This window comes from Dasypus novemcinctus, chromosome 8, assembly GCF_030445035.2.
Source record: "Dasypus novemcinctus isolate mDasNov1 chromosome 8, mDasNov1.1.hap2, whole genome shotgun sequence".
NCBI lineage: Eukaryota > Metazoa > Chordata > Mammalia > Cingulata > Dasypodidae > Dasypus > Dasypus novemcinctus.
Window position 1 is genome coordinate 85,520,902 of NC_080680.1, and position 15,945 is coordinate 85,536,846.

Below are 15,945 nucleotides of genomic sequence, written 5' to 3' on the forward strand. Positions count from 1 at the left end.
ATAGACGCTAGAAAGCCCAGCATATATTCTGAAAGGTTGTCTTGAATGTCAGCACATGTCTTAGTTTGCCAAAGCCTTGCCAATGCAAAGTACCAAAAAATGGGTTAGCTTTTATAATAGGAATTTTATTTAGGGTAACAGCTTACAGTTCTGAGGCTGTGAAGTGTCCAAATCAGGGTACCATCAGGGATGCTTTCTCACCAAAGTCAGCTACTGTTGATCCTGGCGTGTTGCCACATGGTAAGCAAGATGGCAAGCAATCTCTTCTGAGGTCTCTGCCTTCTCCTCCAGAATTTACCGTCTCCTGGAACTCAGCTGTGGGCAACCAGATGTAGGGCTTATCTGTTTCCAGATCTCCTCTTTCAGTTTCAGTGCTGCTCTGCCTTTCTTCAACTACAGGGGAACCTGGAGTCCTCTTTCTCACATGGCTAGGTCAAAATGTCAGGGCTGGGAAGCAGATTTTGCCCAACAGATAGGGTGTCCTCTTACCACATGGGAGGTCCAAGGTTCGAACCCAGGACTTCCTGACCTGTGTGATGAGCTGGCCCATGCGCAGTGCTGATGTGTGCAAGGAGTGCCATGCCATTCAGGAGTGTCCCCCGTGTAGGGCAGCCCCACATGCAAAGAGTGCGCCCTGTAAGGAGAGCCACCCAGTGCAAAAAAAGTGCAACCTGCCCAGGAGTGGTGCCGCACACACGGAATGCTGACGCAGCAAGATGACGCGACAAAAAAAGACACAGATTCCCAGTGCCGCTGACAAGAATATTAAGTGGACACAGAAGAACACTCAGCAAATGGACACAGAGAGCAGACAACTGCGGGGGGAGGGGGGGGAGACGGCGGGGAAGGGGAGAGGGAAAAAAAATGTCAGAGCTCCCTTTTCCTCTATGTCTCTCTCTCTTTGTATCTCCCTTTATATCAGATCGAGCAAGAGGATGGAAACCCAAGCTGGCTCACACCTCACTGATAAAGTCCAGTCAAAAGCATCTCACCCCCACAGGAATGGATTAATTCAAAAACATAATCTTTCTCTTTTTGGGATTCACTGAATTCAAACTGTCACAGCACTCAAGGGTTGAGGTCATAGGAGAGACATCTGAAGGGTAATGACAGTGGTAGCCCTTCCACTGTGTCTCCTCAGGACCTCCCACTCTGTAATCAGTCTCCCCTACACCACCTTCACTGAAACCAGTTGTATCCTGAGTATCCCACATCAGTGAATCCTTTCCAGTACTTCCCACATCCTGCAAGTGGCATATTCCCAATCTATTCTTGGGTAGTGCATGTCATCCTTCAGCTTTCCCTTCCCACCCTTCCCTTAGCAGTCTTCAGCTAGTTCTGCTTGATTCCCATTCGATGAAAGTATACCTCCTGGTCCATAGACATCCTTTCTTTCCCACCATGTGCCATAGTCCTGGGAGATTTGAACATCTATACAGACAAGCAACCAAACCCTGACATTTGGTCTCTGGGACATTAAGACCAGTTTGGTAAAAGAAAGGTCTTTAGGGAAGATGACTGAGTGACTATGAGACAGGAAAGCTATTGAGAGGTAGGTATAGCCTTTGCCGAGGCCCAAGAGGCTGGTTCCTTTCTTTTTGATTCCATAGTGCCTAGCAATGTGCTTAGCATATAGAGTTGCTGATAAGTGTTAGAATAATTGACTCTTTATCCCTGGGAACACAGTGGCGTCTGAGCTTTCTGATCTGGTGGTGGTGTCCCTCTTTCTGTCCCTGGACTTTCCCTCAGTTGCTTTCTGGGCTCTGGAACCCCATGAACTACCTACCATGTTCCCATTGCTGCCCAGCAGGAGCCCTACCCATTCCATGTTGGCTGCCCACCTCCTTCCTCTTCTCTACCTCTGGTCCCTCAGAAAGCTTTCAGCCCTTTCTGCTCTCAACACATGAATTCCCATGTGCCATTCCCTTTTCATATCCCTTCAATGGCATGTATTTTCTCAGGTTCTAAACTCTGGTACTGTGAATCTTGAAAGTTTTAAAGTAGATCCATATTCATTTTGCCCTTGCCCAAAATATTGAGAATCTCCGTAACCATTAGGGTTGCTAGTGCCCTTTAGGAAGTACAATGTTGGCATTAGAAAAATTACCTTCCTCCAACCCCCAAACTTTTTAACTCTCAGGATGAAAGGGTTAAACAGATGAACCCCGTTTCATCCTTTCTTTGCCAACTGCAAGTTAAGGATATTTACCATCACCAAAAGGTCTATTTGTATGCTAGGTTTGTGTTGAAGTATTTCTTTGCCACTTGGCTTCCAGAATGACTTCTAGATAAAATAACTGCTAATGGACCCAGATTTGAGGAAGAAGTTACATTGAAATACCTGTAACAGCTGTCGTTTGTTTAAAAAGAAATCTTTGGGGTAAGAAAATCATGTGTATGTATAATCTTCTTGAGGACTTCAATTAAAAAAATATATCTGTAGAGCAGTTGGTGTCCCATTCTGGGCAAAATAATAGTTTTCTGAGATGGTGGAGCCAGGTTTTCATGCATCAGCCCCTATGCTCTTAATAGAAGGTCTGGCTTCATGAAAACTTTTGGTTTCTGTGCTGTGCTCATCCCCTCACTATGAAACAGTAAGAGCCCCATCTCCTTGAGACACGAGATAGGCTCCTTAAGTTCCACTAATGCATCTGTTTTTCTCTCACTCCTCTGCTCTCTTTCTTTCCCCTCCCTTGTCCCAATCTCCTGGCAAAGAATAACCCAGCAGCCATCACAAAGATAGTAGGCACACTGACTTGTCTAAAGGCTAAACAGGAAAGGGAAAAAATGAAGGAGGGAGAGTGGAATAGAGAAAGAAAAGAGAATGGCTGATGAGAGAATCGGAAGTGAGTTCTGTGTGGGGTTCTTGGGCTGCTTGACTCAGAAAGGTGACTTCTTGTCTTGGCTAGAGCTAATCACGTTGAGAGATGAAAGGGAGCAGAGTGTCTGAGGGCAGAAGTGGCAGCCCAGGAGCAGGGGAAATATTTCTCAGAGCAGCATCCTTCCCTGACTTTCCTGAGTTTCTTTCAGAGTGGTTCCCTTGCATTGTCAGCATTAGAGTTGTTTCTCTTTGGGGAGAAATGGAGGACTATGCTGTGATCACCCCCTCTTGAAAAACCTCTCCAGGACCTTTCTATCCCAATGTCATCCCACAGTCATTGGCCCGGTATAACTCATGTATTATGTGGATGTTTCATATTACTCAAAGCCTACTCCTAGACTCGTCTCCATTCTTGGGGTCTTAGCCTACAAGTACTACAAATAGAAGTCTTAACCCTTGATGGGTTTTGTAGCTATTTGTATCTCCTCACTAGACTTTGGGTTCCCTGAGATTAGGAGTTATATCCCCACATGCCTAACCCATGCTTCAATCAATGTTCATTAAATCTTGCCCTGCCAAGCCACTCATCTCTCCATCTCTGCTATTTCTGAGAATGTTTCATCATTCACTGAGTTGCCTAAGCAAGAAATGGAGGCGTCAATCTTGAGTGCTTCCTCCCACTTCAGGTAGACACATAAATATATATGCACAGTCACCAAGTCCTGCTGCTTCATCCTCGTTAATTTGCCTTGAACTGGTCTCCTTCTCTCCAGCCCTGTTGCCACAGGGCTTGGCCCAAGCCCCCAGCCTCTCACCTGTATGGCCCTGTGGCCTCCTTAACTGACCTGCCTGCCTCCACTGTCAGATACCCTCAGTCCTTTTCTCAGCACTACAGCCAAAATCAAGTCTCACCACATCACTGCAGAACCAGGTCCAACATTTTTCTCAGGCTTTCAAGGCCCTTGTAGGCTGATTCCACCAACCCAGCCACCTTCCCATTACTTGTGTACCTTCCTCCTCAGCCTTAACTCCCACTTTTTCCTTACACATACTCATCACTCCCCTTACATACTTCTCACTTCTGCCCCCAGCTTTTCTCAGACTTTCCGTTTCTCCTTCCCCATGCTGTTTTCTCCTTACTTGCTGCGTGAACCTGAACATGGCACCCCAACTCTAACCCTCCAGTTCATCATCTGTCCAATGGAAGAATGAGATGGTTGTGACAATTAAAGGAAAAACTCATAAAGCATTTAATTTAGGGACCACATAAAATCAGCATTTAGTAAAAAGATAGATATTAAAATATTATTACATTAGGTCAGGTTGTTTATTTTTTTTCTTTTGTAATGTTTAGGTTTTTTCCCTCAAGATTACAAGTACTCTGAGAATAGGGACTGGGCTTTTTATGAACTTGCCTCTTTGATGGATAGCTCAGGGCCTAGTGACCAAGTGGGAGGTGCTCACAGTGTGTACTCTGAACTGACTGGGAATTTTGATTCACCCAAAAGCAGGGAGGCCTAGCAACTAAAGGTTTTTCCCCACTTTCTCTCTCAGTCTCTGCCATCATATCCATTTTCCTCTGCTTTCCCAACATTTTCATCAGAACCACTTAATGCCAAAACATGATACCTTAGTTCCATGCTGTGGTCATTTTCTTCCTCATTTCTCTCCACTGCTGACCTAAATGGCTCTGGCTGCTGTCTGGTTGGGGAGTTTCATACATAGTTCCTGTCTGATGGGACCTTGAAATATGGCTTAATTCTTGCAGTATGTTCACCCTGTACTTTTCTGCCCTTCCAGAAAGATCCAGGGTACTTGTGCAGCAACTCTGTCTCTTAAGTGCTGAAGTCCTGAGGCACAGCTGAAGGCTGCACTGAGGCAGCCTTGTTGAAAGAGATACATTCTGACCAGCAGTCTTGCAGATTCTCAAGAGGAGGCTGTCGGGCACTCCTTTGTGTAGACCCCAGCATTGGAGGTTACCACGGGAGCTCAGGAATGAGTATGCCTGGCCGTGCTGAAAACAGGAAGGAAGCATGCAAGGAAAGCAGGACTCGTCAGAGCCCCAACAATGGGAAGAGCACTTGGAGATCCTTTCTTTGAAGACTCTCAAAAGCAATAGCTCTGACTCAGAAGGAACACCATTCCCACCCCTGGCTTCTAAAGGCTTCCTGATTGCTAATTCTTTTTTTGTTCAGTGTTTTGAATGGTCATTGTTCTCTGAATTTCATGGTACCACCTTGCTGCAGGTGTACTTCTGACTCTATCTATGACAGTTTTAAGTGGGCAAGTGCGAAAAGGACCCCTCTGTTCCGTCTTAGGTCATTTGACAGGAACCCTAAAGGCACTGTTTGACGCACATCAACCATTGCCTTTAACTTTCATGTTTTCAAGTGCTTGTCTGCTTGCCAAGGGACCTTCCTTACTACTCTGTGGTTGAATGTTTTATTCCCTATTCTAGAGATGGAAAAACCAGAATAGAGAAGCTAAGCTATTTATCCATAGTCTTAAGCTAGAGACAAGATTAGAATTCAGATCCCCACTATGAAAAATATAGTGTTACATCAACACTTATGAACTGCTTAATTACCACATAAATATTGGGAACTGGTAAGGCTGGATAAGAAGTCCGTAGGCTAGACATTGAGAGGCATGTTTTGGTCCTTTGTATTATGAAGTATTATAGAGTATAGCTACAGGCTCTAAATAGAGTTCTAAGAATAAGTATAAATTAGAGCCTCCATCATGCTGTTTAAATCTGAACTGAGTAAAAATAGAAATCAGTCAGATTTCTGGAACTGAATTTGAATCATTTTTGATGTGTACTAAATCTCTTTCTATAAAGAGTTGATGCTATTAAGGTCATTGCTTAGTGACTATACAGAGCACCTTAAAATGTGTGGGAGGTTTTGCAAGACTATAATCTTTTTTTTTTTTAAAGATTTATTTATTTATTTCTCTCCCCTCCCCACCCCCCCCCCAACCCTGGTTGTCTGTTCTCTGTGTCTATTTGCTGCGTCTTCTTTTGTCCGCTTTCGTTGTCAGCATTACGGGAATCTGTGTTTCTTTTTGTTGTGTCATTTTGTTGTGTCAGCTCTCCGTGTGTGTGGCGCTATTCCTGGGCAGGCTGCATTTTCTTTCGCACTGGGCGGCTCTCTTTACGGAGCGCACTCCTTGCGCATGGGACTCCCCTACACGGGGGACACCCCTGCGTGGCAGGACACTCCTTGCACGTATCAGTACTGTGCATGGGCCAGCTGCACACGGGTCAAGGAGGCCCGGGGTTTGTCCGCCGCCCTAATTAACCTTGAAGCCATGGACCACAAATGTAGTATTTTCAAAGAGGGTCTTGTGATTCAGGGTACAAAAATATGGCACATGAGAAGAAACGTAATACGTTTCTCCATTCACTATCTTACTAGCTAAAATTGTCCCAAACAAAGCATTTTTTTCTTTTACATCCTTTGTTCTTAGTATTTTCAATTGGTTTTAAAAAATAAACTTCTTGATGAAGTTTATTTTTTAAAGGAGAGGGTATTTTTTGGGGGACTGACATAATGCTAATGTTGCACTTATTGGCTAAGATTAGTGGTATCTCATCATTCACAAAGTATAACCAGCGAGTGTCTCTCCTCGCCAGTAGCAGTGAGAAAATAGCCAGTGAGAGATTTCAAGTGCAGATGCTCCCCAGCATCAATCTCAGAATTTACCACTTAGCTTGGAACTTATCTTTTTTCATTATGTAAACTGTGTTGTTATAAATGAACACAAGAATGTCAAAGAAGGTCATAGCCTCTGGGTGACAAAAGAATCGCTTCCAAAAACAAATAGTTAATTGGAACCAGGAAAGAGAGTGAAGGCAAAGCCATAAAAAGTCTTCCCTCCAGTTTGCCAAATCGAGTAACAAAGAATATTATCAAGGATCCTTCTTGGTGACTTAGCAATGATCATGTTCCATCTCTGTAAGAACCAAATCAGACATGCTTCTCTTCAGGCAAGTCTTCCCCAGGAAATTGTGTGGGCTGTTGTGTTGTGGCTATGAGCTTGAATTCCTTCCAAAATAAATAAATTAGGAGCAATATTATCTTGACACTATCAGTGCCTGGTTGAAGGACGCATGCTCTGAGCATAAGACCAATGTGGAGTTGTGGGTTCCCAGTGATTCTCCTTAGAGGAAGAAAGCCTAAAACTACACTAGAAAAGTAGTTTCCTTCGAGTATGTTTTCTCACAAATGATGGATAAAAATGTAAGCCCCTAAACCAGCTGTCTACTAACTTATCTGTTTTGCTAAGTAGTGTCCAAAAACATGAAGTCATAGCCATGACTTGAGCCAAGATTATGCAGTAATGACCAATCTCTGGCAACTTCATACTTCCCAAATACCTCACTACGACAGTGAGTCCATTCATTTAAATGATCACATTTCCCTGTGATTCACAGTGTTGAAAGTTCTCCAATGTTTGAAGCTCAAGCTACTACTAAATAGTCATTTGGGTCAAGATCCTTTAACCTGCAGCTCTAGCCCTCAGCTGCTAGTCATCAGGCTGCCTTCTCTGGCATCCCCAGTCTTCCTGATAATCATAAGAATGAAATAGAATGCCTAAAATATTGAGATAGCAGAATTTTTCCTTTAAAAATCTGCTCTTTTGCTTTCTTGCCAACACAGTACAGGCCCCATTCCCAATCATTTTTAATGCCAGAGCTATCGTGGAGAGAAAGAGCCACTGAAAATTGGTGATGCCTGGCCAGCTTCTAGTGGTTTTGCTTTTTACTAAATAGCCACACACTAACACACAAACGATCATTAGCTCCATCACCTTTTAAGAGTCTGAAAACTCTTGGGGGTTCTTTCCAGGATGTTTCCAAAAGAGCAGGTTGCTGGTTCCAGCATCTCTTACAAGATCAAGTCTTTCCCTGCCTGTCCCTGGAACACCCCGGTTAATACACTGTTCTCTGCATCCCTGGATTATCCATCAAGCCTTATCTCAACTGCCCCTTGCATGATCCCTGAGCAGCCTTAGTAGGGCTATATCCTACAGAATTATGGGATCTGCAGTTAGAGTCTGTCACATTCCCAGGATACTTGTCATTCTTTAAGAAAATGTACTGCATGTGATATAGGACATCCCAATGCCACTTCTTCATTGTTGTAATGAGCATAACAGCCCCTCATGTGACCAGCAGTAAGCATTCAATGTCATTGTCAGCATGCAGTCCTTTTGGCATTTTGATTGATTACATGGACCAGGTTAACATTAGGAGCCAGGTACCCCCTTCCTCCCCACTGTTCTCTTTCTCCAGAAGTTGCTCTGACAGTCCCAGAACTTTTGCAGAAATTTGCAGTTCTTCAGACAGGCAGTCCTCATGTTATAAAATCCTCAGCCTGAACAGTCTTACTATGGCTATAAATAAAAATTCCTGCTGCAGAGAGCACAGCAGCTCATCAGAAGCAAAGCCGGGTACTAGCCAGATCCTAAAATAAACTTCAGGCTGTGGTTAAGTGGTGTTTCTGTTGAATAGCCAGCCCTGCCTTTCTCCCTGCCCATATGAATAAATATGATCTTAAAGGGCCTGGAAATAATTCTTTGGGGAATCAACAGAGACTAGGCCTTGTTGAAAATGGTATGATAATGAGCTCTGTTGCAGCTCAGCTTGAGAAGGCATCAGATGCATTAGAGAACATTCTCTTCCACCTCCCTGCCCCCTTAAAGGTACTTTTCAGGCTTGGCTCTTGTCCCAGCTTGACTGCATAGCTTGAATACCAGAGCTGCTCCCAGGCAAGGAGCTGCTGAGGGAGAGACAGGAAAAGGGTAGGATGGGACAGGCCTGGAACAGGCCGTAACCCTTTGTCCAGGAGATGTGATATCAAGAATACCTTCCTTTCTCCTTAGTGGCTGCCCCTCTCCTCAGCAGTTTAAACCCCTGGTGGCATCTCTGAGCCACTTTCCTTAGTCTTACATTGTGGATCTGAACCGGGGGAAAGGATGAAGATTGTCTCTTACCCTTCCACGCTCATTAATTAAGATGTGGCTGTGTTCCAGGCAACATTCTGGGCTCTTTACTTAACAATAACAACAACAGAATCAATTCTTAAGCATTCATTCAACAAATATGTGTTAGGCCTCTATCAAATGCCTTGGCTCTGGTTTTCAGAGTAGTTCCTACATTGGTATTTTGGAGGACAAGAGAGTACAATTGACATTGATTGAGTGCTTGGTACATACCAGCACTGTCCTAAGGAATTTGAAGAGGTTATCCCATTGGTCCACACAGAGACCCTATGAGATAATTGCTGTTTTTTTTTTTTTTTGGTTCTTTTATTTATTTATTTATTTATTTGTCTCCCCTTCCTCCCCGCCCCCATTGTCTGCTCTCTGTGTCCATTCGCTGTGTGTTCTTCTTTGTCCACTTACATTCTTTTTTTTTTTTTTAAGATTTTTTTTTTTATTTATTTAATTCCCCTCCCCTCCCCCGGTTGTCTGTTCTCTGTGTCTATTTGCTGCGTCTTGTTTCTTTGTCCGCTTCTGTTGTCATCAGCGGCTCGGGAAGTGTGGGCGTCGCCATTCCTGGGCAGGCTGCTCCCTCCTTCGCGCTGGGCAGCTCTCATAGGTGCACTCCTTGCGCGTGGGGCTCCCCTACGCGGGGGACACCCCTGCGTGGCAGGGCACTCCTCGCGCGCATCAGCAGTGCGCATGGGCCAGCTCCACACGGGTCAAGGAGGCCCGGGGCTTGAACTGCAGACCTCCCATGTGGTAGACGGACGCCCTAACCACTGGGCCAAAATCATTTCCCTCCACTTACGTTCTTGTCAGCAGCACTGGGAATCTGTGTCTCTTTTTGTTGCATCATCTTGCTGCATCAGCTCTCTGAGTATATGGTGCCACTCCTGGGCAGGCTGTGCTTTTTTCACTCAGGGCTACTGTCCTTGAGGGGTGCACTCCTTTTGTGTGGGGTTTCCCTATGCGGGGGACACCCCTACATGGCACAGCACTCCTTGCACACAGCAGAACTGTGCGTGGGCCAGCTCACCACATGGGTCAGGAGGCCCTGGGTTTGAACCCTAGACCTCCCACGTGGTAGGCGGACCCTCTATCCGTTGAGCCAAATCCGCTTTCGAATTGCTGTTATTTTCATCCCCATTTTAAAGAGGAAGACACTGAGGCTCATGAACTTAAGTGATTGCCAAAGGTCATATGGATAGAAAGAAATAGTGCAGAATCTGAGCCCATGTCTATCTGACTTAACTCCTCTGAACTTGTCAAATCAAAATCTGTTTAACATTCCATATGATCAGTTAGGATGATAACCCTCAAACTTTGATAGAGTTTATAATTACACAAAACCCATCTCTGTATATACAAATAAGGTATAATTATTGCAGGACATCTCTAAGTGCTATGTGAGCTTACATGATGGGGGGCAGGGGTGGGTGGACGTTAATGAAGATCGATCCAGGACTCCAGAAAGATTTTGCACTGAAAGGGAATCTTAAACTTAGGTGGCAGTGAGTAGGTAGATTTGTGGCAAGGGCAGAGGCATCTCTTAGCCAGTTCCATGGCAGAGCCTGGGAGTTGGGGGATCTGGGGACCTGCATGAGACTGAAAGCACTGCCTGAAATGGATGATGTGGGGGGTTCCTAGGACCATGCCACTCATCTTCTCTGAGGATCTTCCTAGATAATGAGGAAGCCTCACTATGGGGTGAGCATCCTCCAGAGATGAAATAGAGAACACCCAAAGCCAAGTACTTCACCCACTGCCATCCGCAGGCTGGCCCAGAGTGAGTTTCCCACCCATTCTTCCTTCTTGCAGGCCTGATGACTGTGTTTATAGTTGCTCTTAAAGGTTAAAATGAAATGTGGAGCCTAGCAGGTGGGGGCACTGCTGACTACTCAGGCTCCACGTGGCCATCAGTCATGAGCTGCAGCAAGCTTGGGGTGTTAGAGTGCTGAGATGAAGGATCTGTTCACTGAGTGTTTCTAGAAAAAAGCATGGATACAGTATTTTTGTTTCTAGTCGGTTTCAAAGTATTGAGTGTTAGTTGGTCCCCAGCATGTAGCATTAGTTGTAATTTTCCCGTATATTACCATATTCTTAGCACTGTAAAAGAAGACCATTCTTATATTAATACTATTAACCTCAGTCTTCATCCACCACTGAAATCACTCTGTTATACATTCCCTAGCTTATTCTCTTGTTTCCTTTCAATTAACATTTATGTCCACAAACTACCCCTTACAGCCACAGTTATACTTATAAATCAACAGTGTTAGTTATACTTACTATAATGTGTTACTCTCAACTCTATTCATTTCCATGCTTTTACAATTAACCTTATTAATAATACTACATATATTAAGTATCAGCATTAGTGTTTGCTAACACAGTTCTTCCAACCATTTTTAAGGTATATGCCCTTCCCTTCTAAAAGGATTTGAGGCAAATTGCAATATTTAAAAAACTGCAATGCTGGTTTCTAAGAGATAAACCCAAAGAGATTCATACTAAAGATTCAAAATGAGTAGCTATTACCAGGTATCTGACTACACACTTTGGATTTTGCCATAAGATTCCTAAAGGGGCAAAAAGGCAATAGACTGAGGGAAGCGGACTTGGCCCAATGGATAGGGCATCCACCTACCACATGGGAGGTCCCTGGTTCTAACTCCAGGCCTCCTTGACTGGTGTGGAGCTGGCCCACACACAGTACGGATGTGCGCAAGGAGTGCCCTACCATGTAGGGGTGTCCCCCGCGTAGGGGAGCCCCACGTGCAAGGAGTGCGCCCCATAAGGAGAGCTGCCCAGCGCAAAAGACAGTCAACCTGCCTAGGAATGGCACCGCACACACGGAGAGCTGACACAAGATGACGCAACAAAAAGAAACAGATTCCCAGTGCCGCTGATAAGGATAGAAACAGTCACAGAAGAACACAGCGAATGGACACAGAGAACAGACAACGGGGACAAGAAGGGGGATATATAAATAAATTTAAAAGCTTTAAAAAAAAAAAGCAGTAGACTGAGTTGTGTAGGTTTAATTTTCTGACAAAGCAATGTATGTGTTCACTGGTACAATTTATGAGATTTAATTTCCTTTGAGGACATCAAGGAATCATTCTCCCCATCCTGCCACTTAGGTACTCTGAGGCAGTACTGGTTAGAATTACAACCCTTCTGTCAAGGGAAAAAGTATCAGGGTGTGGCCAGCAGGGGTTTGTTTGGCATGATTAGTGGTCCCTTGTTAGAAATTACTGTGAACATTCTATCACTGCTCAGCTACAGTTAATCTAATTACTTTTTCTTTGTCTGTCTTTTTTCTTCTTCCCTTCTTGTTTTTGTTTGTTTTCCACTTTGATTCTGTAGTATAAGTCTGTGTTTAGGTCCTACTCCCAGGATTTCGTGCCTCACAACCAAGCTTCCGTTCAACCTTTCCTTCCGTCTACCTCCTCTTCCTCTCCACATTTCCCACCTGTCCACCAGTCTCAGAGCTCTGACTTAGCGGTGCCAACTGTAGCCAGTCCGCCTTCCAGCACCATGGATGGGCCTCTTTCATCTTCTCAGGAGAGCAACTTTCACGGGAACACTGTCTGCCTTCCTTCCGAAACCTCTTTCACTGACTCGCTGCAGACGCCTTCGGTGAGAACTCAAAGAACAAACACACCTTCACGTTGGGCTGCACATTTTTTTTAGAAAGCAGTACACTGTCCTTGAAAGACATTCCTCCTCTTCCCTTCACTAGCAGTCAAGTCTGTTGCTGGCATGTGCAAATTTATAGCCCGATTTGATATCTATGCAAGGTTGCAAGGTAAAATAGTAGCCCATCTGTTCTCAGAACAGAAATTGAACCTTCTAGACCAAATTCCCATCAAACTAGTAAACTCATTTCCCACAAATGGACCATTTAGAGGCAGTCAGTTATCATAAACATAAGATAGAAAATGCTGCTGGTTTTGTTTTTAGAGAAATGTTCAAATACTTTTGAAAACGTGGAAGTGACAAAGATCAAACCAATTGTATGTTCAGTTGCATGTGGTGTTGAGGATAAAGGGCCTAGTTTCCTGTCTTGTTGTATTGCCTGCAGTACTTCATCTGGGTGCAGAGAAATGTTAAATTGCAGGTTGAAGTGAACAAGTAGGTGGTGCCAGAGAAAATGCAGGCAAGTGGAGACTAACTTCCCAGTGTATTGAGTTGTCTTGATGTGTTTCTTCTTTCCCATGCCTTGGTAATTGTCTCCTTTGACACTCTCAGAAAGTCCCCACTAGGACTGTGTAAGCCTTCCCAGGACACTCTGAATAGTGCTTGACGTCTTTGGAGAAGAGCCAGCAGGAGGCTTGGACCCCCTCCAACAAAGAGGCAAGAGGTGGCAAAAGGAACTTCATTCTCTGATCCTGAGGAAGCACTTCCTAAGTAGAGCCGAGTGTACGCTATCACTGGCTTTTCTTTCTCATAAAAGGAGCATCATGGTCAGGCCAGCCCTGTTGGCTACCCTCTCTGAACCTTGAGGGCTGACTAGAGGGCCTGTCACATGTGTATTTCCTCTCATCCTGTCTCCACTAGAGTGAAAACGCCAGTGAGGAAGCTGGTGAGGGTGAATATGTCAATCTGTATTCCTCTGGCCAGAGCAGCGAGGAGCTCCCTCACTCTCGAGGAGTAAGTAACCCTCGGCAGGAGGTTGCAGTCTTGGTGATGGCTGTCTTATGCATGTGGCCTGGCCGTGGGTTGGGCCCCTGTTCTCCTGGGGCCGCTTCTCTTGCACCGTGCTTCTGTTTGGCTGCACCTAGTCACTAGCAGACTGGGGCTTCCCACAGCCTTGTAGGAAGCCAGCTCAGCTCCATGGGGAAGAGAACGTGGCTTTCTGGTGGTGCTCTTCCCTTTGCTTCTGCTTCAGTGCGTGTGGCACGCTCCTCAGAGCCTGGTAGACTGGGTCTTCTGGAAATCAACAGGGAGCGGCCTTGGTGTTGGCCCTAGCCATGTAACTAATTGCTCTCAGTGGGATTCCTCCTGCCCATCTTCTAGAGTTCAGCTCCATCTTCAGACCTTCACCCAAAGTGAGGGACTCTTCTCTGTCACACTAAGACTTTTCAAACCCTCATCTCCTTGTCCTTCCTAGCATCCTCCATCACTCACATGCAGTTGCTTCCAACGGAGCTGGGTGAGTCTGGCAAGGTAGCTCTCTGTGTTTATGCATAAGTCCCTCGTGAGAGAGTGAAGAATTATTTCACATTCTCCTCCTCGTTATAGTGCTCTCTCAGCTCGTGATGGTCAAGATACTACAGTTCCATTGAGCAGTGAGCTGTAGGGTTTGCTGCAGGAAAACATGAACCAGTTCAAAACTTCCAAAATAACTCTCCACCACCAGCCTAAATGGACTGGTTCTTGAAGGCGAGCCGCCATGAGGATATTTATTTCCTGCTGTTCCCACATCACCTGTCCACTCTGGTGACCTGAACCCCTGTTATCATCCAGCTCAGCCTCAGCGCGATAGCCTCCATCTCAGGCTCACTTCTCATTGTTCCCCCCTGACAAATGACTCATTTCAGTGCTGACTTTTTCTTCACCTTGAAGTGCTTTCTAACAATGTTCCATGTAGTCATGCTGCCCCAGTTCTCCATCATTGCCTCGGTGACAGTCCAGAGATGTTGGTGGGTCAGATCGTCACTGGGCAGGGTGAGGCCAGAGGCCTGAGAGGAAGTGAGGCTCCTGGAGGAGAAGAGGGAATTTACACTCTTGTGCTGGAGCTGCTAGACCTTCCGGAACTGGAACTGAGGGGTAACTGAAGGAGAAACCTGAGTACTTTGGTTTAGCCCTACCGTACCAACAACTTTCTTTATCTAGAAAGTCAGTAAAATTTTCCTATGCAACAGCAGGGCACAGTGGGTAAGGGCACAGCTTTAGAGAAAGACAACCCTGGGTTCACACCCAGGTTCTGCCACCAACTAGCTTTGTGGTCTTGGCAAGTCCCTCGACTTTTCCTAGTCTCTGTTTACTTGTGTGTGAAGTGGGGATGATGATGCTAGCTAACTTACAGGATCTTTGTAAGAGACAAATGAGAAGATATGTGCAAAGCCCTTTGCCCAGTTCCTGGCCGAGCTCTGTATGAGGAGTAGCTCCTGTGACGGTGCTTTTTCTTCCAGGAGGTGATTTAATGGCTTCATCTAGGTTGGCAGCTGACAGATGTTATAAATAGTGGCACCCTTTCACTCTCTCCAAAGGCAAGATGCTAGTTTGATGAGGTCCTTGTGTTTCCTATATAATTAACCACCTTTATTGTTAACTTGTTCACGTCTCAAATTGCTCTATAGGAATTTGCATTCAAAAGCCACTTGCAGGCAGGAATACTGGGAAGACACCTGTCAAAAACCAAACACTTCTCTTTTCAGGAATCACCAGCTGTGAAAGATGGACATCCCAAAGATTCCTTGTCACTTGGCAGTGTACCTGGGAAGGAAAACAGAGAAGGTGGTGAAAGGTAGGAAATGAACCAGGGGAGCCACAGCCCTCCGGCACCTCCCGTTCCACCATGCCTTTAAAAGCAGCAGGGCAGCTCAGTGAGAACCGCCTACACTGCCCTTTGCCACCCAGTATACCAAGCCCACTTGTGTGTGTTTTTTATTTAGATTCTTTTTCTTTCTTTTTCTGGTTCTGAAAACAATACATTTTCAGGGTAAAAAATGTAGAAAGCACAGAAAACTGCAAGAAAACAGGAAACTCACATAATCCCACCACTTAAAATCCTTCATTCTTAATGTTTGCCATTACTTCTTAATTATTCTTATATATATTACCTACCTTACAAATTATCTACTCAAATCTTTCTTTTCTTTTCTTTTCCTGCAAATTCTAAGCCAAACTTCCAGTCTCTTGCAAGTTGAAGTTCAGTGAGTGCAAAAGTCTCCACCCAACACAAACATCTATTTATTGTGAACATTTTTAGATATGTGTATGTGTGTGTGTGTTTTGTTGCTGAGTCCTTTGAAAGTAAAGCTATAGATGTGTTATTTTGCCCCTATTCAGCATGCCTCTTTTTAAATGATGTAAAAATCCTACTTAATTACAATACCTTTAACATACCTAGGAAAATTAACAATGAATTCCCTTGTATCATATGCAACCAGTATTCTGGTTCC

At 44.8% G+C, this 15,945-nt stretch overlaps 1 protein-coding gene across 16 annotated transcripts in view; it reads left to right on the forward strand.

Moving 5' to 3' along the window:
• RAPGEF1 (Rap guanine nucleotide exchange factor 1) overlaps window positions 1–15,945 on the forward strand; it is a 173,134-nt gene that overhangs the window by 131,194 nt on the left and 25,995 nt on the right. For 6 of the 16 annotated variants that reach the window (XM_058302156.2, XM_004468038.4, XM_058302155.2 and 3 more), the window contains 3 exons: window positions 12,182–12,454; window positions 13,376–13,468; window positions 15,199–15,287. In XM_058302156.2, the coding sequence (XP_058158139.1) occupies window positions 12,182–12,454; window positions 13,376–13,468; window positions 15,199–15,287 (455 nt within the window). The remainder of the gene's footprint in view (window positions 1–12,181; window positions 12,455–13,375; window positions 13,469–15,198; window positions 15,288–15,945) is intronic. The other 10 variants (XM_012528837.4, XM_071216881.1, XM_071216882.1 and 7 more) reach the window with 3 other exon arrangements.